The sequence below is a fragment of the Euprymna scolopes genome, chromosome 12 (assembly GCF_053919585.1).
Source record: "Euprymna scolopes isolate OS-2025 chromosome 12, ASM5391958v1, whole genome shotgun sequence".
In the NCBI taxonomy this organism is placed as follows: Eukaryota; Metazoa; Mollusca; class Cephalopoda; order Sepiida; family Sepiolidae; genus Euprymna; species Euprymna scolopes.
Genome location: NC_136493.1, coordinates 92,695,146 through 92,721,564, shown reverse-complemented (window position 1 = coordinate 92,721,564; position 26,419 = coordinate 92,695,146). Strand labels below are relative to the sequence as shown.

The following is a 26,419-nucleotide window of genomic DNA, read 5'->3' as shown; positions in this document are numbered from 1 at the left end:
GTCTCTAGATCCTTTTCAGTCCTTGCAAAAAGTTTCAAATCGTCCATGTATATCAGGTGGTTCATTTTTTCCTCCGTGTTAGGGAACTTGTATCCAGCTTGGCACTTTCTCAGAATACTATTCAGGGGCATCATGGCTATGATGAACAGTAATGGTGATAGTGAGTCTCCTTGAAAGATGCCTCTTTGTATGTTAATTTCTGTTATGTGTTGTCCATCAGCTGTCAATTCCAGTTTCCATGTTTTCATTGCATTTTCTATTATATTGGTGATCCCGCTTGGTATTTTATACATTTTAGGCATTCTATTATCCATGTTTGGGAGATCCTGTTGTACGCTTTTTTGTAGTCGATCCATGCCATGGCTAAATTTTTTCTTCTTCTTTTTACCTCCTTTAGGATCTTTTGATCTATATATAGTAGACCATGTGTTCCTCTTTTTCCTTTTTGGCATCATTTCTGTTCCTCGAGGATGAGTATGATTATTTAGTGAGTGGTAGATTTGTTCCCTCAGTTGTGCTTTCAGTATCTTCCACAGTGGATAAGCACGTGATCTGCCTATAGTTGCTAGGGACTATTCCTTTCTCCGTGTCCTTCTGTAGCAGTGTAGTTCTACCTTTTGTCACCAGTCTGGTATGCTTGCTTCCTGTATACATCTTCTCAGGTTTTGGGCTAGTCTTTCATGTAAGGTTGTGAATTTTTTGAACCAGTATACATGTATTCCGTCGTACCCTGGTGCTCTCCAGTTTTCCATTTTTCCTATGGTTTTCTTTAGGGTTTCCTTGTTGATTTCATTCGCTGTTCCGTCTTCTATTTGTTGTAACTCTTCTTTCATGTCTTTCAGCCATTCGGCATTTCTATTGTGATCTCGTCGCTCTTCCCATATGTAACTCCAGTAGAGTTTTGTTTTTGTCGGATTTGGTCATTCTGTTTTTGTTTTTCCTCCATTCACATTTTGGTAGAATTGGCTTTCATTAGTTTCAAATGTTCTGTTTTGTTTCCATTGTTCAGATTTATATCTATATCGTCTCAATCTCGCTTCTTTTGTTTTTATTTTCTGGTCCAGTTCTTCATGTTTCTTGTTTAGCCTCTCCCTGCCAGTTACATTTCCAATATCCCATCTTCTCCACATTGCTTTCTTCCTGTTGATCATTTTAGCTTCTTTTTTATGTTTGTGTATTTGAGTTTCTAGTCTTATTTCCTATCCAGGTTTTGTCGGTCCACTTGTACCTGGTTGTTTTTCTGATTTGAAAGTCATACTTACAATTTTGGCGCCTGCGTAAATTAAGTTGTTTAAGTCTGTGATTGTATCTATTGAGATGTGTGGGAGGAGCTTGTTAACCTTCTCTGTTTCTGTTTTTAATTTCTTCTGCTCTTGGTTACTTAATGATGGGAGCTTTGTTTTTTCCTCGTTCATTAACTGTATTATTTTATTTATTTCATCTGCTTCATTCTCTGTTAGTTCTTGTTTCATTGTTCTCTGTTTCCACGTTTGTAGAGTTTGGTCTTTGTATGTCCTCCGCTTTTGGTGTTTTTACTTGTGGGGCTTCAACATGTAGGGTTTCTCTATGTTCAGTTCCATTGGGGTATGCTTCTTGTTCAATTTCAGTATTTATTTTTTGCTGCATCTCTGTTAGTTCTAGTTTAGAGAGCCATCCTTTCTTGAGTATCAGTCTTGCTTGGTCCACAATTCTTTGTTCTCTCGTATGGTAGTCACTGGATAGGTCCCATAGTTCTTTCATTCGTTTCTGATAACCTCCATATCTATATTTAGGATGGCTTCTATAATAGCATTCCAAAAGTATTATTATTATTATTATTATTATTATTTCACTCACTAGGAGTTGTCTCACAAGCCATCATCAGTGATTGCTCACTGGCAGTAATTTGTGGTATTCCCTGAAGATCGAGTGACAACAAGTCTCCCCAGAGTTCCAATGTGCTCCATCTCTTGACCACTCGTGCAGATGATTACACATTATCACAACAGCCATTTGCGATTGATTTCTCGTTGGCATCAGCCATTGGTGTTTCCTGGGGTTTGGGTGACAAAATGCCTCCCCAAGGTACCAGATTTTAACTGCACACTTCCAGTGGAGATCTGGTTAGTATTCTTCCACCTAGGTCTTTCCATCCTCCCTGACCCTTCACAACTAGTTGGTATGGTGCCAGTCAATGTCATCTACATTAGTTTTATTATTATCATCATTGTTATAATAATAATAATAATAATAATAATAATAATAATAATAATAATAATAAATTTTTAGTTCATATCAAAACTTTAATTAAAACTGATTAGTTAATTAATTTTTAAGATGAATTTGTGTTCGTATGTCTTGGGAGAGAATAAAGAATTTCCTATTTCATTTCCCATTTCAGTCAAGTCAGTGCTAAAATATTGAATTCATCGATTGCTTTAGTTAAAAAAAAATAAAAAAACAACAAAAACAAAAAACTGTCATTGAAAATGCTTCTAACTTTAAAATATTTGGAAATACTCTATGAAAAGTTTTATTTATTATTAAAAGAATGAACTGAAAAATATTATTATATAAAAATTGTTTCGTTATAGTTTAAAAAAATAAATAAAATGAAATATTGGACTTTCTTCGATAGACATATGAGAAAAGTTCAAAAACAAGTTCACTTACTGCTATATTTTATTAGTTTAAAATTATCTCAATGTGCAATTATAATAATTGCAATTATATAATTATCCAAATGGAGAATTGTTTTTTATGAGAAAAAAATACATGCATATTTGAACTGCCTTCATAAAATTACCACAGTCATTTTCTCAGGCAACGAAAAATGTTTTTTATGCCTATTAGTGTGGCCACGTGGTTGAACACATAAAACTTTAGGCGTCCTTTACCTACATGTCGATCTGGTAATGACGTCATGCTGTCATGTTCCCCAGCCTCTTTCTCTCTCGGTAGCCATGCTAAAACCCTATGTATACAAAAACATCTCTCTTCTAATGACGTCATCAACACGTATCATTCACAACCATATGATATCTGTCACATATATTTATCTAGCAAACATTCTTGCTTATGCTAGTTATGAAAACTAACATTTCTTTTCATTTCTGATATAAATATTTTTATTAAAACATTTTTTCTGAATATTGTCCGCTACATAACATTTAAGAATATTAATAATAATAATTGATCAAAATTATCTGGCATGTCAATATAATACTACACATTTGTGAGACTATAGTATGGTTTCTGACATTGCATGAGGCCATATTGGAACATTGGTAATATATTTTTTCAAACATATTTAGTTTTTTTTTTTGTTTTTTGTTTTTTTTCAAAAATAGTTAGTTTTATTGTTTAAACCTGTGTAATCTATTCATATTTATGTTGCTTGATGTGAAATATTCACATTTTTAAACTGTTCAACTATTTTCTGTTGTACATTCACTTTTTTAAACTGCTAAAAATGTGACACATAGTTTTTTTCATGTTTCTGTAAATAAATATATTTTTAAAATATCTAAATAGTTTGACAAAATATATAAAATATTAATTTAAATAAACATAGTTATTTGAAAAGATATGCGATTAAAAAATAAAAAACTAATAATTGATAAAAAAAAAAGATCATAGTAGATTCCGCTGGTTTAAATAAAAAAAACTGTGTATATTTGAAAAATAAATAAATAAATATGTTTGAAAAAATATATTAACAAAAATAAAAAATATATTAACAAAAATAAAAAATAATTGATAAAAAAATCATAGTAGATTACGCTGGTTTAAATAAAAAAAACTGTATATTTGAAAAAAAAAAAAAATATGTTTGAAAAAATATATTAACAAAAAAGTTATAAAAATATATAAAGTTTTTATCAATTGTTTTTTTTATTAATCGCATATCTTTTTAAATAACTGTTTAAGTTAAAAAAAATAAACATAAAATATAATTGAAAATTGTATCGATTCTGTGCTTCCATACCTGAATTGAGAGGCACCATTATCAGTACGTCTTTGTGTATAGCCATGAACCATGCTGACTTTTAATAGGAATTAAAATAAGATTTATCATTTTAGCAATATTTTTTTTATTCTCTCAAGTAACATCTGATTTAATGTTTTGCTACACTTTCCAAACTTTGAATAGTGGTAGGAAAACAGCAGTACCTTTGTAGCAGCTGCTACAAACAGGCAGAGACTACTTCTCACAACTTTGAAATCCATTTCTCCTTGGTTTGTCCAATCACAAGCCAGCTCTCAGTCACGTGACAGAATATATAAAAGGCAAAATCATGAACCCTTCTTCTTTTCCGCCTGGCTTCAGCTGGCAGCACACATTAGCTTGGGGCTTTCACCTCAGGCCGAATGTGAGTACCAAACAAGCTCCTCTTCAAACTCCTACTTGCTTTCACGTGTCGTACCCAAACAAAACTGTTCTCGTCGCTACAACTTCCACACACTCATGAAAACACGTCAACACACTGAAGTCTTTGTCCTTTCTTTCTCCTTTAAGCGGCTTCATTCATCCAGGCGACGACTAACTATAAACATGTGTGGACTGAACTGTTTTCTTCTTCAACCAGCCGGCATGATATTAAATCTATCTTAAAACACATTGAACACTTTTCTCTCTTTCAATGAACTCTCTTACTAATACGTTTCTCTCTTCTACCAAAACTACTAACGAAAATGACAAATAAAGTTTGTTTATTAATGTGGAATGAAACTCCATTTCATTGTTTCTCTTTTCTATAGCTTCTTTTGAGCAGCTTGGCAGAGCTTTCAAATCTCTTGTTTTCCTATTTTTAGTTACTGCAGTTATTGATGGTAAGGGGCCAGGGTCTTTTTTATCAAGGCCAGGCGGCTGATCCCAGTTTGCTTCTGGTATGATTGTATTGTCACTTTTAGAGAAATAAACAAGTCTGCATAATTAAATGAAGTAAAATAAAACATTAACGGAATAGAAGAGTAACTAGGTAACAAGTGCTACCTAAAACATAAACAGTTTTATGAATGAAAAGTGAGACATTCGAAAGTTGATAAACACTTTATACAAGTCAATTCGGGTCAAGATCAAAGTGTAGTATCTGTTTGGACAGATACTGCAAGCAAAGACCATATGTGGAGGCGACCCCCCCTATAAGACCTTGGTCAATGTAGGGGCAACCCTTCATACCAATTGTCACTATCCAGCTTCCCTACTCCCCAGGGAGTTGGTCCCCATTTCCCCTTCACTCCTCACTTTAAAAATCAGCCTTGTGCCTAATTTGCTCAGTGGGGGAGCAAATAAATACCTCAAAGTGTAGTATCTGTTCTTCAGATGCTGCACTTCAATTTCTTGTTCTCTGTCAGTGGAGGAGAAATTCTTCACGACTGAGACAATTTTTATTTTTGTTCCTTTTCTCCACATTAAAAAACGACCCTGGTGTCTAACTCTGTCCCGTAGGGAGGCATTGTAAATAGGGACACTTTATACAAGTAAAGGAATAGTAAAGTAATTTCTCAGTAATGAAAATGTTCATACTTAAAAATGTTCATTGTATGAATATGTGTGTATTTGAGTATTTGACTGTATGGCAGTCGTAAAATACACTTGAATATGATATTTTGATTAATACAGATTTCATACTTATTGTTATATCATATTGAACCCAATACATACTAATGATTTGAAAAGTTAAAAAAAAAAGAAGACTCATGCCAAGAATCGAAACCAAAATGTTTAACTTACTATTTATTTTTTCCTCTGACATTAATGACTGACCTATGAAGACATGTTTGCTACAAAGCAAAAAATTAAAACATGAACTAATAGCTATTATGTTATGCATGCATATTTGTAATGCTGTAGTTTGACTTTCACCTGGCAAATTCTAGGTTTTTTAAATTTTCACACTTTTGTACCGATTTTTCCAGGCTTAAATCTAAATATAAAGTTTTGCATGCATTTCTTCTGTTGACTGTCATGAGCTGCACTGAGATTTTGTGGTTTTCTCAGCATATGGTAGCCCGGGGGGAAAAGGAATCTCCTTGCTGATTAAACGTACCCTCTCCGCGACGGTCGACATTGTTCATAGGAATGCAAAGGGCATGGCCGATGTTGCCGTAAAAGATGCTGTGTTTTGGGTGATCGTAGTTCATGCACCAGCACCGCTGTGAGAGGATCTTATTCTTCAGTCAGCTCGATGCGTTTGTAGATTGTTGGAAGTGGGTAGTGCTAATGGGGTATTGAAATGCCATCTTAGACCTTGAGATAGATAAGGTAGGAGGTGAGGCTAAAGGGCCGACGACCCGCTATGCATGTGTTTGGGTTAGCAGCAGAGTGAGATCCGGTCCACGTGGCGTTGGGTGTCAGGTTCGAGTCATCTGAACAATTCAGAGTTCTTTCTGAATATGTGTTCCCCGCCTAGTTGTGGAACGCGCAGTTCCTACAAGTGTAATCAATTTTTAGCCTCTTAGCTAGCTGAGTGAATGCTCCATCCCTCCCCAACTAGGAAGCCTTCAAGATCCCCTACCCATCCTATCTGCAATATTTCTTTTCAGTCCTCACTCTAAATTTCACCCATATTGGAGAGAAAGAAATCAATCGCTAACACTCTCCCCCTCACCCAAGAATTTTTCTTTTCTCCATTTCTTCCCATCTAGAGGGCACCCCCTCTTAGAGACTGTCCTGCAGGAGCCCAGGTTCCTTTACAAACCAGAGCAGAATGGATGGTCTATTAACTAGACGGGGTTGGGAAGATTCTACTAACCACTGTTATTTTTTCTTCCCCCGCCCGTGATACAAATGAACTATTGTACTTTATTGTTATCTTTTTTGTTTTTACACATAAATAAAACAGGTTTTAAACAATTGGGTTCTAAGTAGAACGTCCTCCAGTACGAAAGGGTGAATGCGGTATTATGGTGAAAGAAGATACTAGCTAAGAGAAACTTTTGTTTAGTTCTGGAGTGACAAGGATGACTAACGACCCCCAATTTCTACCCTTTTGAGTTGGCCTTGTGCATAAGTTTTTTGTTTGCTTTGAACTTACATTGTAATTTTAGCCTGAATAAAAGATTTAATATCTCAATGTGTAGTATCTGTTCTGCAGATGCTGCACTTAAGATAATTTGTCTCGGTCAATGGAGGGGAAACCCTCTATACTAAGACAATTATTATTTTTGGTTTCAACCAGAAGGCCCCTTTTGCCTTTTTTTGGCAGGGGGAGCTGGTTTAACCCCACTTAAAAAACGACCTTGTGTCACATTTTGCTGTGGTGGGAAAGCAAATAAATATTAATAGAAAAAAAAGGTTTTTTATATGAATATCAATACACAAAAAAAAATTAAAGAAGTATAGATATACATGTGCAAATGATAAATACTGATTACGGGGAGGTCTTTTGCCATCCCCAGCACAAAGGCAGGAATGAGGTGTTGAGATCCTTTGGTTTGGGCTGTTGAAGTCTGAACTTCTTGGCAGTGTATCACTTTGCTTTAAGGAGTTTTAAACTTTGCATTATCTTATTACTTTCACATATAAGTGTTAGTTTTTGTGGGTTTGGAACAATTTCCATTGGTTGAAATATTTTGCTATACCATCTTCATGTTTATAGTTGTAAGCTTGGGAAAGTGGGAAGAAAATTGGATTTCAACAAAGTAGAGAGCAGAAGAGTATAAATAAAGATGTGTGATCGTCTCTCACATTGTTGGTTGTCAAGGGTGCATGCATGGGTTCCTGATTGTAAAACATAAAATGACTGAAACAAGAACGGATGATTTGAATGATAAATGAATGATATGAATAAAAATTAATAATAATTGAATTAATGATAGAAATGAAAACTGACCTTACTGCTTCCGCTTGGCCAACTATATAACACCTCAACACTCTTTCACTGTGTATTTTTATATTTTTTTATTTCTCTCAGGTAGTCGTCATAGCAAAGGAGTGACTGACAATCTTTGCTTGGTTGATTAGTTCTTATACGTCTCACATCTGAGACTCTTCCCCCTCGTGAGGAGACCCCTTTTTCAGATCATCCTCTCTCTTCAATGTCTTCAATCCAGCTCCACACTTTGCTTTGGTAAACAAGAACACATGACAGACAACACGTCTTTCTTGTCAGCTGTTCAGACCTTCCATTGCAAACTTGACCAGTCCATAGGTTGATACACTTATCAAAACATAGTACATTTTTCTTGTTTATTCTGCTAGTTAGATAGATAAGCAGATATATAGATCGATAGATAGATCAATAAACAAATAAATTGATAAATGTACAGATACACCAATAATTAAATAAACTGATAGATACACAAACAAACAGATAACTTACTGTTTCCGCTCGGCCAACTATATAATTCTTTCAGTAGTCTTTATTTATATCTTCTCTTCTGGCTGTATGATTGTCCCTTTTACATTGATGGCTGTGAAGGGTGTGCGCATAATTTCATAATTAAAAATAAAAATTAAACAACTAAAAAAAGTGAAAATTCAAGATTAACAAAAAACTTTCTGTGTATATCAGTTGGTCTCTAGGTGCATGTGTGATACCATCCTGTGAAATAACCCTCTACACACAAATGTCCACATTTACATAATTTGATGTCAGCTCATGTTAATGTGATTCCAACCACAAACTGCATTCAACTGTGCTGAACTTGAAACTATTCTTAACTTTTGCAAACTCAAGACTGTCTGTTAAGCTTCCTTATCTTAAACTGTTGCAAAATTCACTGCCACTCTTAAAACTGTCTGTAAATTAACCCTTAATATATGCCCTGTATTTCTGATCTTTAGTCCCAGTGACCTGACACACCTTGATTAACAATCCTATTTCAGCTGTCTTTGTGAATAACTTTCTGTTAATTGTCTTTCTATTAAGTTTGCTTTCTATAACTTTTGTTCTGCTGATAAACTTATTTCGTCTTTTTTCTTATAGTTTTTCCTTTTTTTACTTCCTTAGACTTGGGCATGAACGTGAATGACATCACACATTTACATTGTTTAATTTGGGAAAAAAAAGTATGTGACATGGTGTGGAACTTGCTGATGATATTTGAATTTATTATGTGAAAGTAAATATGGAAAGATTACTTTAAAGGAGTTTTAAATCCACAAATCTGGGGGACAATAGAATATGACTTTTTGTGTCTAACATGGTATTTAAAAAAAGAATGTGTGTCAAATGAACTTTAAAATAAACTGCCTATGTTAAAGAAAAGTTTTTCATCAAAAGAATTAATTTTTTTTTCATTTCAGGAAAAAAAACCGGAAACAACACCAAAAGGGAACCAGAAACGAGCTACCTCCAAAAAAGGAAAAACACCCAAACAAGAACCAGAAACTGAACAGGTGATTCATTAAAAGTACAAAATTCTGGCAAAAGAGCCTCAACATAAGAGGCAAAAACTTGTATGAATGAAAATTGAAGTAAAAGTGAATGCATGCTGTGAATAAAAAATGAATAAAAGAAACAAATTAAAATTAAATTAATGATATGAATAAAAGTTGAACAAATAATGAGAATATAAACTAGAATAAATGATATGAATAAAAATTGGAAAATGAAATATGTATGAAAATTGACTGAATTATGTGATTAGAAATTTAATGAATGAAAACTGAAAGAATAATATATATATAAAAAAAAACTAAAGGAATAATATGAATAAAGGTGAATAAATGATATGAATGAAAAATTAAAAAAACTGAATGGATAACATGAAAACAAATTGAATGAAATTGAATGAATGATATAAATAATAATTGAATGAATATGAATAAAAATTGAAAGAGTTATATAAAAAAATAGAATATAACATTTTGTGTCTAGTATGGTATTTAAAAAAAAGAACGTGTGTCAAATGAACTTTAAAATAAACTGTCTATGTTAAAGAAAAGTTTTTCATCAAAAGAATTAATTTTTTTTTCAGGAAAAAGAACCGGAAATAACACCAAAAGGGAACCAGAAACGAGCTATCTCCAAAAAAGGAAAAACACCCAAACAAGATCAAGAAACTGAACAGGTGATTCATTAAAAGTACAAATTCTGGTAAACAGAGCCTCAACATAACAGAGGCAAAAACTTGTATGAATAAAAATTGAAGTAAAAGTGAATGCATGATGTGAAAAAAAAATTAATAAAAGTAACAATTAAAATTAAATTAATGATATGAATGAAAGTTGAACGAATGTGAATAAAACTAGAATAAATGATATGACTAAAAATTAAATAAATGATATCAATAAAAATTGAATGAACGATATCAAAAGATATTGAATGAATGATATCAATAAAAATTGAATGAACGATATAAAAAGATATTGAATGAATGATATCAATAAAAATTGAATGAACGATATCAAAAGATATTGAATGAATGATATCAATAAAAATTGAATGAACGATATCAAAAGATATTGAATGAATGATATCAATAAAAATTGAATGAACGACATCAAAAGATATTGAATGAATGATATCAATAAAAATTGAATGAACGATATCAAAAGATATTGAATGAATGATATCAATAAAAATTGAATGAACGATATCAAAAGATATTGAATGAATGATATCAATAAAAATTGAATGAACGACATCAAAAGATATTGAATGAATGATATCAATAAAAATTGAATGAACGACATCAAAAGATATTGAATGAATGATATCAATAAAAATTGAATGAACGACATCAAAAGATATTGAATGAATGATATCAATAAAAATTGAATGAACGACATCAAAAGATATTGAATGAATGATATCAATAAAAATTGAATGAACGACATCAAAAGATATTGAATGAATGATATCAATAAAAATTGAATGAACGATATCAAAAGATATTGAATGAATGATATCAATAAAAATTGAATAAATGATATCAAAAGATATTGAATGAATGATATCAATAAAAATTGAATGAACGATATCAAAAGATATTGAATGAATGATATCAATAAAAATTGAATGAACGACATCAAAAGATATTGAATGAATGATATCAATAAAAATTGAATGAACGACATCAAAAGATATTGAATGAATGATATCAATAAAAATTGAATGAACGATATCAAAAGATATTGAATGAATGATATCAATAAAAATTGAATGAACGATCTCAAAAGATATTAAATGAATGCTATCAATAAAAATTGAATGAACGATATCAAAAGATATTGAATGAATGATATCAATAAAAATTGAATGAACGATATCAAAAGATATTGAATGAATGATATCAATAAAAATTGAATGAACGATATCAAAAGATATTGAATGAATGATATCAATAAAAATTGAATGAACGACATCAAAAGATATTGAATGAATGATATCAATAAAAATTGAATGAACGATATCAAAAGATATTGAATGATTGATATCAATAAAAATTGAATGAACGACATCAAAAGATATTGAATGAATGATATCAATAAAAATTGAATGAACGATATCAAAAGATATTGAATGAATGATATCAATAAAAATTGAATAAATGATATCAATGAAAATTGAATGAATGATATCAATAAAAATTGATTAAATGATATCAATAAAAATTGAATCAATGATATACATAAAAAATTGAATGAAACTCTATAAATGATATGAACAAACCCTGATTAATTAGATAATATTATTAAAAAATAAATGAATGTGTATTGATATGCATATTGATGAATAAATAAATGAATATTATGAACAAAATAAAATAAATGATATCATTAAACATTGATTAAATGATATCTATGAAAATTGAATCAATGATATAAATGAAAATTGAATCAATGATATCAATAAAAATTGAATAAACAATACCAATAAAAATTCAAAAAAAATGATATCAATAACAATTGAATACATGATATCAACAATAATTCAATAAATGATATCAATAAAAATTGAAGAAATGACATCAATAAAAACTTAATAAATGATATCAATAAAAATTGAATGACATCAATAAAAATTGAATCAATGATATATATAAAAATTGAATAAATAACATCAATAAAAATTGAATAAATGACATCCATAAAAATTGAATAAATGACATCAATAAAAATTAAATAAATAACATCAATAAAAATTGAATAAATAACATCAATAAAAATTGAATAAATAACATCAATAAAAATTAAATAAATAACATCAATAAAAATTGAATAAATGACATCAATAAAAATTGAATTAATAACATCAATACAAATTAAATAAATAACATCAATAAAAATAAAATAAATGACATCAATAAAAATTGAATAAATGACATCAATAAAAATTGAATAAATGATATAAAAAAAACTGAATCAATAATATCAATAAAAATTGAATACATGACATCAATAAAAATTGAATGAATTACATCAATAAAATTGAATACATGACATCAATAAAAATTGAATAAAGTACATCAATAAAAATTAAATACATGACATCAATAATAAGTGAATAAATAACATCAATAAAAATTGAATAAATAACATCCATAACAATTGAATAAATAACATCAATAAAAATTGAATCAATGACATGAATAAAAACTGCATGACATCAATAAAAATTGAATAAATAATGTCAATAAAAAGTGAATAAATGACATCAATAAAAATTGAATAAATAACATCAATAAAAATTGAATAAATAACATCAATCAAAATTGAATAAATGACATCAATAAAAAGTGAATAAATAACATCAATAAAAATTTAATAAATGACATCAATAAAAATTGAATAAATAACATCAATAAAAAGTTAATAAATAACATCAATAAAAATTTAATAAATGACATCAATAAAAATTTAATAAATGACATCAATAAAAATTGAATAAATGACATCATTAAAAATTGAATAAATAACATCAATAAAAATTGAATAAATAACATCAATAAAAATTGAATAAATAACATCAATAAAAATTTAATAAATGACATCAATAAAAATTGAATAAATGACATCATTAAAAATTAAATAAATAACATCAATAAAAATTGGATAAATAACATCAATAAAAATTGAATAAATAACATCAATAAAAATTGAATAAATAACATCATTAAAAATTGAATAAATAACATCAATAAAAATTAAATAAATGACATCAATAAAAATTGAATGAATAACATCAATAAAAGTTAAATAAATGTGATCAATAAAAATTGAATAAATGACATCAATAAAAATTGAATAAATAACATCAATAAAAATTAAATAAATGACATCAATAAAAATTGAATAAATAACATCAATAAAAATTGAATTAATGACATCAATAAAAAGTGAATAAATCACATCAATAAAAATTGAATAAATGACATCAATAAAAATTAAATAAATGACATCAATAAAAATTAAATAAATAACATCAATAAAAATTAAATAAATAACATCAATAAAAATTAAATAAATAACATCAATAACAATTACATAAATAACATCAATGAAAATTGAATAAATAACATCAATAAAAATTGTATAAATAACATCAATAAAAATTAAATGAATGACATCAATAAAAATTAAATAAATGACATCAATAAAAATTACATAAATAACATCAATGAAAATTGAATAAATAACATCAATAAAAATTGAATAAATAACATCAATAAAAATTGAATGAATAACATCAATAAAAATAAAATAAATGACATCAATAAAAATTAAATAAATAACATCAATAATAAGTGTATAAATGACATCAATAAAAAGTGTATAAATAACATCAATGAAAATTGAATAAATGACATCAATAAAAATTGAATAAATGACATACATAAAAACTGAATAAATGACATCAATAAAAATTGAATGAATAACATAAATAAAAATTGAATACATAACATCAATAAAAATTGAATAAATAACATCAATAAAAATTGAATGAATAACATCAATAAAAATTGAATACATAACATCAATAAAAATTGCATGAATAACATCAATAAAAATTGAATAAATGACATGAATAAAAATTAAATAAATAACAAAAATAAAAAGTGAATAAATGACATCAATAAAAATTGAATAAATAACATCAATTAAAATTGAATAAATAACATCAATTAAAATTGAATCAATGATATCAATAAAAAATGAATCAATGATATCAATAAAATTGAACCAATGACATCAATAAAAATCTAATAAATGACATCAATAAAAAATTGAAAAAATGACATCAATAAAAATTTAATAAATAACATCACTAAAAATTTAATAAATGACATCAATAAAAATTGAATAAATGATATCAATAAAATTTGAATAAATGACGTCAATAAAAATTGAATAAATAACATCAATAAAAATTGAATAAATAACATCAATAAAAATTGAATAAATAACATTAATAAAAATTAAATATATTACATCAATAAAAAGTGAATAAACAACATCAATAAAAATTCAATATATGACATCAATAACAATTGAATAAATGACATCAATAAAAATTGATTAAATGACATCAATTAAAAGTGAATAAATCACATCAATAAAAATTGAATAAATAACATCAATACAAATTGAATAAATAACATCAATAAAAATTAAATAAAAAACATCAATAAAAAGTCAATAAATAACATCAATAAAAATTGAATAAATAACATCAATAAAAATTGAATAAATAACATCAATAAAAATTGAATAAATAACATCAATAAAAATTGAATAAATAACATCAATAAAAAGTCAATAAATAACATCAATAAAAAGTCCATAAATAACATCAATAAAAATTAAATAAATAACATCAATAAAAATTGAATAAATAACATCAATAAAAATTGAATAAATAACATCAATAACAATTGAATAAATAACATCAATAAAAATTGAATCAATAACATCAATAACAATTGAATAAATAACATCAATAAAAAGTCAATAAATAACATCAATAAAAATTGAATAAATAACATCAATAACAATTGAATAAATAACATCAATAAAAAGTCAATAAATAACATCAATAAAAATTGAATAAATAACATCAATAACAATTGAATAAATAACATCAATAAAAATTGAATAAATAACATCAATAAAAATTGAATAAATAACATCAATAAAAATTTAATAAATAACATCAATAAAAATTGAATAAATAACATCAATAAAAATTGAATAAATAACATCAATAACAATTGAATAAATAACATCAATAACAATTGAATAAATAACATCAATAAAAATTGAATAAATAACATCAATAAAAATTGAATAAATAACATCAATAAAAATTGAATAAATAACATCAATAAAAATTGAATAAAAACATCAATAACAATTGAATAAATAACATCAATAACAATTGAATAAATAACATCAATAAAAATTGAATAAATAACATCAATAACAATTGAATAAATAACATCAATAAAAATTGAATAAATAACATCAATAAAAATTGAATAAATAACATCAATAACAATTGAATAAATAACATCAATAACAATTGAATAAATAACATCAATAAAAATTGAATAAATAACATCAATAACAATTGAATAAATAACATCAATAAAAATTGAATAAATAACATCAATAAAAATTGAATAAATAACATCAATAAAAATTGAATAAATAACATCAATAAAAATTGAATAAATAACATCAATAAAAATTGAATAAATAACATCAATAACAATTGAATAAATAACATCAATAAAAATTGAATAAATAACATCAATAAAAATTGAATAAATAACATCAATAACAATTGAATAAATAACATCAATAACAATTGAATAAATAACATCAATAAAAATTGAATAAATAACATCAATAAAAATTGAATAAATAACATCAATAACAATTGAATAAATAACATCAATAACAATTGAATAAATAACATCAATAAAAATTGAATAAATAACATCAATAAAAATTGAATAAATAACATCAATAACAATTGAATAAATAACATCAATAAAAATTGAATAAATAACATCAATAAAAATTGAATAAATAACATCAATAAAAAGTCAATAAATAACATCAATAAAAATTGAATAAATAACATCAATAACAATTGAATAAATAACATCAATAACAATTGAATAAATAACATCAATAAAAATTGAATAAATAACATCAATAACAATTGAATAAATAACATCAATAAAAAGTCAATAAATAACATCAATAAAAATTGAATAAATAACATCAATAAAAATTGAATAAATAACATCAATAAAAATTGAATAAATAACATCAATAACAATTGAATAAATAACATCAATAAAAATTGAATAAATAACATCAATAAAAATTGAATAAATAACATCAATAACAATTGAATAAATAACATCAATAACAATTGAATAAATGACATCAATAAAAATTGAATAAATGACATCAATAAAATTTGAATAAATAACATCAATAAAAATTGAATAAATAACATCAATAACAATTGAATAAATAACATCAATAACAATTGAATAAATAAGATCAATAAAAATTGAATAAATAACATCAATAAAAATTGAATAAATAACATCAATAAAAATCGAATAAATAACATCAATAAAAATTGAATAAATAACATCAATAAAAATTGAATAAATAACATCAATAACAATTGAATAAATAACATCAATAAAAAGTCAATAAATAACATCAATAAAAATTGAATAAATAATATCAATAACAATTGAATAAATAACATCAATAAAAATTGAATAAATAACATCAATAACAATTGAATAAATAACATCAATAAAAAGTCAATAAATAACATCAATAAAAATTGAATAAATAACATCAATAACAATTGAATAAATAACATCAATAAAAAGTCAATAAATAACATCAATAAAAATTGAATAAATAACATCAATAACAATTGAATAAATAACATCAATAAAAATTGAATAAATAACATCAATAAAAATTGAATAAATAACATCAATAAAAATTGAATAAATAACATCAATAAAAATTGAATAAATAACATCAATAAAAATTGAATAAATAACATCAATAACAATTGAATAAATAACATCAATAAAAATTGAATAAATAACATCAATTAAAAATGTAATAAATAACATCAATAAAAATTGAATAAATAACATCAATAAAAATTGAATAAATAACATCAATAAAAATTGAATAAATAACATCAATAACAATTGAATAAATAACATCAATAACAATTGAATAAATAACATCAATAAAAATTGAATAAATAACATCAATAACAATTGAATAAATAACATCAATAAAAATTGAATAAATAACATCAATAAAAATTGAATAAATAACATCAATAACAATTGAATAAATAACATCAATAAAAATTGAATAAATAACATCAATAACAATTGAATAAATAACATCAATAAAAATTGAATAAATAACATCAATAAAAATTGAATAAATAACATCAATAAAAAGTCAATAAATAACATCAAGAAAAATTGAATAAATAACATCAATAACAATTGAATAAATAACATCAATAAAAAGTCAATAAATAACATCAATAAAAATTGAATAAATAACATCAATAACAATTGAATAAATAACATCAATAAAAATTGAATAAATAACATCAATAAAAAGTCAATAAATAACATCAATAAAAAGTCAATAAATAACATCAATAACAATTGAATAAATGACATCAATAAAAATTGCATAAATAACATCAATAAAAATCGAATAAATAACATCAATAAAAATTGAATAAATAACATCAATAAAAAGTCAATAAATAACATCAATAAAAATTGAATAAATAACATCAATAACAATTGAATAAATAACATCAATAAAAATTGAATAAATAACATCAATAAAAATTGAATAAATGACATCAAGCAAAATTGAATAAATAACATCAATAAAAATTGAATAAATAACATCAATAAAAATTGAATAAATAACATCAATAAAAAGTCAATAAATAACATCAATAAAAATTCAATAAATGACATCAATAAAAATTGAATAAATGACATCAATAAAAATTGAATAAATAACATCAATAAAAAGTCAATAAATAACATCAATAAAAATTGAATAAATGACATCATTAAAAATTGAATAAATAACATCAATAAAAATTGAATAAATAACATCAATAACAATTGAATAAATAACATCAATAAAAAGTCAATAAATAACATCAATAAAAATTGAATAAATAACATCAATAAAAATTGAATAAATAACATCAATAAAAATTGAATAAATAACATCAATAAAAATTCAATAAATGACATCAATAAAAATTGAATAAATGACATCAATAAAAATTGAATAAATAACATCAATAAAAAGTCAATAAATAACATCAATAAAAATTGAATAAATGTCATCAATAAAAAGTCAATAAATAACATCAATAAAAATTGAATAAATGACATCAATAACAATTGAATAAATAACATCAATAAAAATTGAATAAATAACATCAATAACAATTGAATAAATAACATCAATAAAAAGTCAATAAATAACATCAATAAAAATTGAATAAATAACATCAATAAAAATTTAATAAATGACATCAATAAAAATTGAATAAATGACATCAATAAAAATTGAATAAATAACATCAATAAAAATTGAATAAATAACATCAATAAAAATTGAATAAATAACATCAATAAATATTTAATAAATGACATCAATAAAAATTGAACAAATAACATCAATAAAAATTTAATAAATGACATCAATAAAAATTTAATAAATGACATCAATAAAATTTGAATAAATGACATCAATAAAAATTAAATAAATGACATCAATAAAAATTAAATAAATGACATCAATAAAAATTAAATAAATGACATCAATAAAAATCGAATAAATAACATCAATAAAAATTGAATAAATAACATCAATAAAAATTGAATCAATCACATCAATAAAAAGTGAATAAATGATATCAATAAAAATTGAATGAATGACATCAATAAAAATTGAATAAATGACATCAATAAAAATTGAATAAATAACATCAATAAAAATTGAATAAATGACATAATAAAAATTGAATAACATCAATAAAAATTGAATAAAAAACATCAATAAAAATTGAATGAATGACATCAATAAAAATTGAATAAATTACATCAATAAAAAGTGAATAAATAACATCAATAAAAATTGAATAAAAAACATCAATAAAAATTGAATGAATGACATCAATAAAAATTGAATAAATAACATCAATAAAAATTGAATAAATAACATCAATAAAAATTGAATGAATGACATCAATCAAAATTGAATAAATGACATAAATTAAAATTGAATAAATGACATCAATAAAATTTGAATAAATGACATCAATAAAAATTGAATAAATAACATCAATAAAAATTGAATAAATGACATCAATAAAAATTGAATAAATGACATCAATAAAAAGTTAATAAATAACATTAATAAAATTTAAATAAATGACATCAATAAAAAATTGAATAAATAACATCAATAAAATTTGAATAAATGACATCAATAAAAATTGAATAAATGGCATCAATAAAAATTGAATTAATGACATCAATAAAAATTGAATAAATAACATCAATTAAAATTGAATGAATGACATACATAAAAATTGAATAAATAACATCAATAAAAATTGAATAACTGACATAATAAAAATTGAATAAATGACATCAATAAAAATGGAATAAATGACATCAATAAAAATAGAATAAATGACATAATAAAAATTGAATAAATAACATCAATAAAAATTGAATAAATGACATCAATAAAAATTTAATAAATGACATAAAAAAAAATTGAATAAATGACATCAATAAAAATTGAATAAATGACATCAATAAAAATTGAATAAATAACATCAATCAAAATTGAATAAATGACATCAATAAAAATTGAATAAATAACATCAATAAAAATTGAATAACATCAATAAAAATTGAATAAATAACATCAATAAAAATTGAATAAATGACATCAATAAAAATTGAATAAATAACATCAATAAAAATTGAATAAATAACATCTATAAAAATTGAATAAATAACATCAATAAAAATTGAATAAATAACATCAATAAAAATTGAATAAATGACATCAATAAAATTTGAATAAATAACATCAATAAAAATTGAATAAATAACATCAGTAAAAATTGAATAAATAACATCAATAAAAATTGAATAAATAACATCAATAAAAATTTAATAAATGACATCAATAAAAATTGAATAAATGACATCAATAAAAATTGAATAAATAACATCAATAAAAATTGAATAAATAACATCAATAAAAATTGAATAAATAACATCAATAAATATTTAATAAATGACATCAATAAAAATTGAACAAATAACATCAATAAAAATTTAATAAATGACATCAATAAAATTTGAATAAATGACATCAATAAAAATTAAATAAATGACATCAATAAAAATTAAATAAATGACATCAATAAAAATTAAATAAATGAAATCAATAAAAATCGAATAAATAACATCAATAAAAATTGAATAAATAACATCAATAAAAATTGAATCAATCACATCAATAAAAAGTGAATAAATGATATCAATAAAAATTGAATGAATGACATCAATAAAAATTGAATAAATGACATCAATAAAAATTGAATAAATAACATCAATAAAAATTGAATAAATGACATAATAAAAATTGAATAACATCAATAAAAATTGAATAAAAAACATCAATAAAAATTGAATGAATGACATCAATAAAAATTGAATAAATTACATCAATAAAAAGTGAATAAATAACATCAATAAAAATTGAATAAAAAACATCAATAAAAATTGAATGAATGACATCAATAAAAATTGAATAAATAACATCAATAAAAATTGAATAAATAACATCAATAAAAATTGAACAAAATGACATCAATAAAAATTGAATAAATAACATCAATAAAAATTGAATGAATAACATCAATAAAAATTGAATAAATGACATCAATAAAAATTGAATAAATAACATCAATAAAAATTCAATGAATAACCTCAATAAAAATTGAATAAATAACATCAATAAAAAGTGAATAAATAACATCAATAAAAATTCAATAAATGACATCAATAAAAAGTGTATAAAAAACATCAATGAAAATTGAATAAATAACATCAATAAAAAGTGAATAAATAACATCAACAAAAATTGAATAAATGACATAAATAAAAATTAAATAAATAACATCAATAAAAATTGAATACATGAGACCAATAAAAAGTGAATAAATAACATCAATAAAAATTGAATAAATAACATCAATAAAAATTGAATAAATAACATCAATAAAAAGTGAATAAATAACATCAACAAAAATTGAATAAATGACATAAATAAAAATTGAATAAATGACACCAATAAAAAGTGAATAAATAACATCAATAAAAATGGAATAAATAACATCAATAAAATTTGAATAAATAACATCAATAAAAATTGAATAAATGATATCAATAAAATTTGAATAAATGACATCAATAAAAATTGAATAAATAACATCAATAAAAATTGAATAAATAACATCAGTAAAAAGTTTATAAATAACATCATAAAAATTTGAATAAATGACATCAATAAAAAATTGAATAAATAACATCAATAAAATTTCAATAAATGACATCAATAAAAATTGAATAAATGATATCAATACAAATTGAATCAATAATATCAATAAAAATTGAATGAATGACATACATAAAAATTGAATAAATGATATCAATAAAAAATGTAATGAATGATATCAATAAAAATTGAATAAATAACATCAATAAAAATTGAATAAATGACATTAATAAAAATTGAATAAATTACATCAATAAAAATTGAATAAATGACATCAATAAAAATTGAATAAATAACATCAATAAAAATTGAATGAATTACATAATAAAAATTGAGTAAATAACATCAATAAAAATTGAATAACTGACATAATAAAAATTGAATAAATGACATCAATAAAAATTGAATAAATAACATCAATAACAATTGAATAAATAACATCAATAAAAATTGAATAAATAACATCAATAAACATTGAACAAATGACATCAATAAAAATTGAATAAATAACATCAATAAAAATTTAATAAATGACATCAATAAAAATTGAATAAATGACATCAATAAAAATTGAATAAATGACATCAATAAAAATTGAATAAATAACATCAATAAAAATTGAATAAATGACATCAATAAAAATTGAATAAATGACATCAATAAAAATTGAATAAATAACATCAATAAAAATTGAATAAATGACATCAATAAAAATTTAATAAATAACATCAATAAACATTTAATAAATGACATCAATAAAAATTGAATAAATAACATCAATAAAAATTGAATAAATAACATCAATAAAAATTGAATAAATAACATCAATAAAAATTGAATAAATGACATCAATAAAAATTGAATAAATAACATCAATAAAAATTGAATAAATAACATCAATAAAAATTGAATAAATGACATCAATAAAAATTTAATAAATGACATCAATAAACATTTAATAAATGACATCAATAAAAATTGAATAAATGACATCAATAAAAATTGAATAAATAACATAAATAAAAATTGAGTAAATGACATCAATAAAAATTGAATAAATAACATCAATAAAAATTGAATAAATAACATCAATAAAAATTGAATAAATGACATCAATAAAAATTTAATAAATAACATCAATAAACATTTAATAAATGACATCAATAAAAATTGAATAAATGACATCAATAAAAATTGAATAAATGACATCAATAAAAATTGAATAAATGACATCAATAAAAATTGAATAAATAACATCAATAAAAATTGAATAAATGACATCAATAAAAATTTAATAAATAACATCAATAAAAATTTAATAAATGACATCAATAAAAATTGAATAAATAACATCAATAAAAATTGAATAAATAACATCAATAAAAATTGAATAAATGACATCAATAAAAATTGAATAAATAACATCAATAAAAATTGAATAAATGACATCAATAAAAATTTAATAAATAACATCAATAAACATTTAATAAATAACATCAATAAAAATTTAATAAATGACATCAATAAAAATTGAATAAATAACATCAATAAAAATTGAATAAATAACATCAATAAAAATTGAATAAATGACATCAATAAAAATTAAATAAATAACATCAATAAAAATTGAATAAATGACATCAATAAAAATTTAATAAATAACATCAATAAACATTTAATAAATAACATCAATAAAAATTGAATAAATAACATCAATAAAAATTGAATAAATAACATCAATAAAAAGTCAATAAATAACATCAATAAAAATTGAATAAATGACATCAATAAAAATTGAATAAATAACATCAATAAAAATTGAATAAATGACATCAATAAAAATTGAATAAATGACATCAATAAAAATTGAATAAATGACATCAATAAAAATTTAATAAATAACATCAATAAACATTTAATAAATAACATCAATAAACATTTAATAAATAACATCAATAAAAATTTAATAAATGACATCAATAAAAATTGAATAAATAACATCAATAAAAATTGAATAAATAACATCAATAAAAATTTAATAAATGACATCAATAAAAATTGAATAAATAACATCAATAAAAATTGAATAAATGACATCAATAAAAATTTAATAAATAACATCAATAAACATTTAATAAATAACATCAATAAAAATTTAATAAATGACATCAATAAAAATTGAATAAATAACATCAATAAAAATTGAATAAATGACATCAATAAAAATTGAATAAATGACATCAATAAAAATTGAATAAGTGACATCAATAAAAATTGAATAAATGACACCAATAAAAATTCAATAAATGACATCGATAAAAATTTAATAAACAACATCAATAAAAATTTAATAAACAACATCAATAAAAATTAAATGAATAACATCAATAAAAAGTGAATAAATAACATCAATAAAAATTGAATAAATAACATCAATAAAAATTGAATAAATAACATCAATAAAAATTAAATAAATAACATCAATATAAATCGAATAAATAACATCAATAAAAATCAAATAAATAACATCAATAAAAATTGAATAAATAACATTAATAAAAATTCAATAAATTACATCAATAAGAATTGAATAAATGACATCAATAAAAAGTGAATAAATAACATCAATAAAATTTGAATAAATAACATCAATAAAAAGTGAATAAATAAAAAGGGGATTAATAACATCAATAAAATTTGAATAAACAATAATTGATATCAATAAAAATTGAATACCTAACATCAATAAAAAATGAATAAATGACATCAATAAAAATATAATGAATGACATCAATAAAAATTGAATAAATAACATCAATAAAAATTGAATGAATTACATAATAAAAATTGAATAAATAACATCAATAAAAATTGAATAAATAACATCAATAAAAATTGAATGAATGACATAATAAAAATTGAATAAATAACATCAATAAAAATTGAATAAATGACATCAATAAAAATTGAATAAATGACATCAATAAAAATTGAATAAATGACATCAATAAAAATTGAATAAATAACATCAATAAAAATTAAATAAATGACATCAATAAAAATTGAATAAATGACATCAATAAAAATTAAATAAATGACATAATAAAAATTGAATAAATAACATCAATAAAAATTGAATAAATGACATAATAAAAATTGAATAAATGACATCAATAAAAATTGAATAAATAACATCAATAAAAATTAAATAAATGACATCAATAAAAATTGAATAAATAACATCAATAAAAATTAAATAAATGACATAATAAAAATTGAATAAATAACATCAATAAAAATTGAATAAATGACATCAATAAAATTTGATTAAATGACATCAATAAAAATTGAATAAATAACATCAATAAACATTGAATAAATGACATAATAAAAATTGAATAAATGACATCGATAAAAATTGAATAAATAACATCAATAAAAATTGAATTAATGACATCATAAAAATTGAATAAATAACATCAATAAAAATTGAATTAATGACATCAATAAAAATTGAATAAATAACATCAATAAAAATTGAATAAATAACATCAATAAAAATTGAATGAATGACGTCAATAAAAATTTAATAAATAACATCAATAAAAATCGAATACATGACATCATTTAAAATTGAATAAATGACATCAATAAAAATTGAATAAATGACATCAATAAAAATTGAATAAATAACATCAATAAAAATTAAATAAATGACATCAATAAAAATTGAATAAATGACATCAATAAAAAGTTAATAAATGACATCAATGAAAATTGAATAAATAACATCAATAAAAATTGAATTAATGGCATAATAAAAATTGAATAAATAACATCAATAATAATTGAATAAATGACATAATAAAAATTGAATAAATAACATCAATAAAAATTGAATAAATGATATCGATAAAAATTTAATGAATGACATCAATAAAAATTGAAAAAATAACATCAATAAAAATTGAATAAATAATATAAAAAATTGAATAAATAACATCAATTAAAATTGAATAAATAACATAAAAAATTGAATAAATAACATCAATAAAAATTGAATAAATAACATAAAAAAATTGAATAAATAACATCAATAAAAATTGAATAAATAACATCAATAAAAATTGAATAAATAACATAAAGAAATTGAATAAATAACATAAAAAATTGAATAAATAACATCAATAAAAATTGAATAAATAACATAAAAAAATTGAATAAATAACATAAAAAAATTGAATAAATAACATAAAAAAATTGAATAATTAACATCAATAAAATTTTAATAAATAACATCAATAAAAAATTGAGTAAATAACATCAATAAAAATTGAATAAATAACATAAAAAAATTGACTAAATAACATAAAAAATTGAATAAATAACATCAATAAAAATTGAATAAATAACATCAATAAAAATTTAATAAATAACATAAAAAAATTGAATAAATAACATAAAAATTGAATAAATAACATCAATAAAATTTGAATAAATGACATCAATAAAAATTGAATAAATGACATCAATAAAAATTGAATAAATGACATCAATAAAAATTGAATAAATAACATCAATAAAAATTGAATAAATAACATCAATAAAAATTGAATAAATAACATAAAAAAATAAAATAAATAACATAAAAATGGAATAAATAACATCAATAAAAATTGAATAAATGACATCAATAAAAATTGAATGAATGACATCAATAAAAATTGAATGAATGACATCAATAAAAATTGAATAAATGACATCAATAAAAATTGAATGAATGACATCAATAAATAGTGAATAAATGACATCAATAAAATTGAATAAATGACATCAATAAAAATTGAATGAATG

The 26,419-nt window shown here is 22.2% G+C and overlaps 1 protein-coding gene across 5 annotated transcripts in view; it reads left to right on the top strand.

Moving 5' to 3' along the window:
• The window catches only part of LOC145291423 (uncharacterized), a 117,192-nt gene that overhangs the window by 59,127 nt on the left and 31,646 nt on the right, over positions 1–26,419 (top strand). For all 5 annotated transcript variants that reach the window (XM_080137253.1, XM_080137251.1, XM_080137254.1 and 2 more), the window contains exons 3-4: positions 9,233–9,325; positions 9,907–9,999. In XM_080137253.1, the coding sequence (XP_079993379.1) occupies positions 9,233–9,325; positions 9,907–9,999 (186 nt within the window). The remainder of the gene's footprint in view (positions 1–9,232; positions 9,326–9,906; positions 10,000–26,419) is intronic.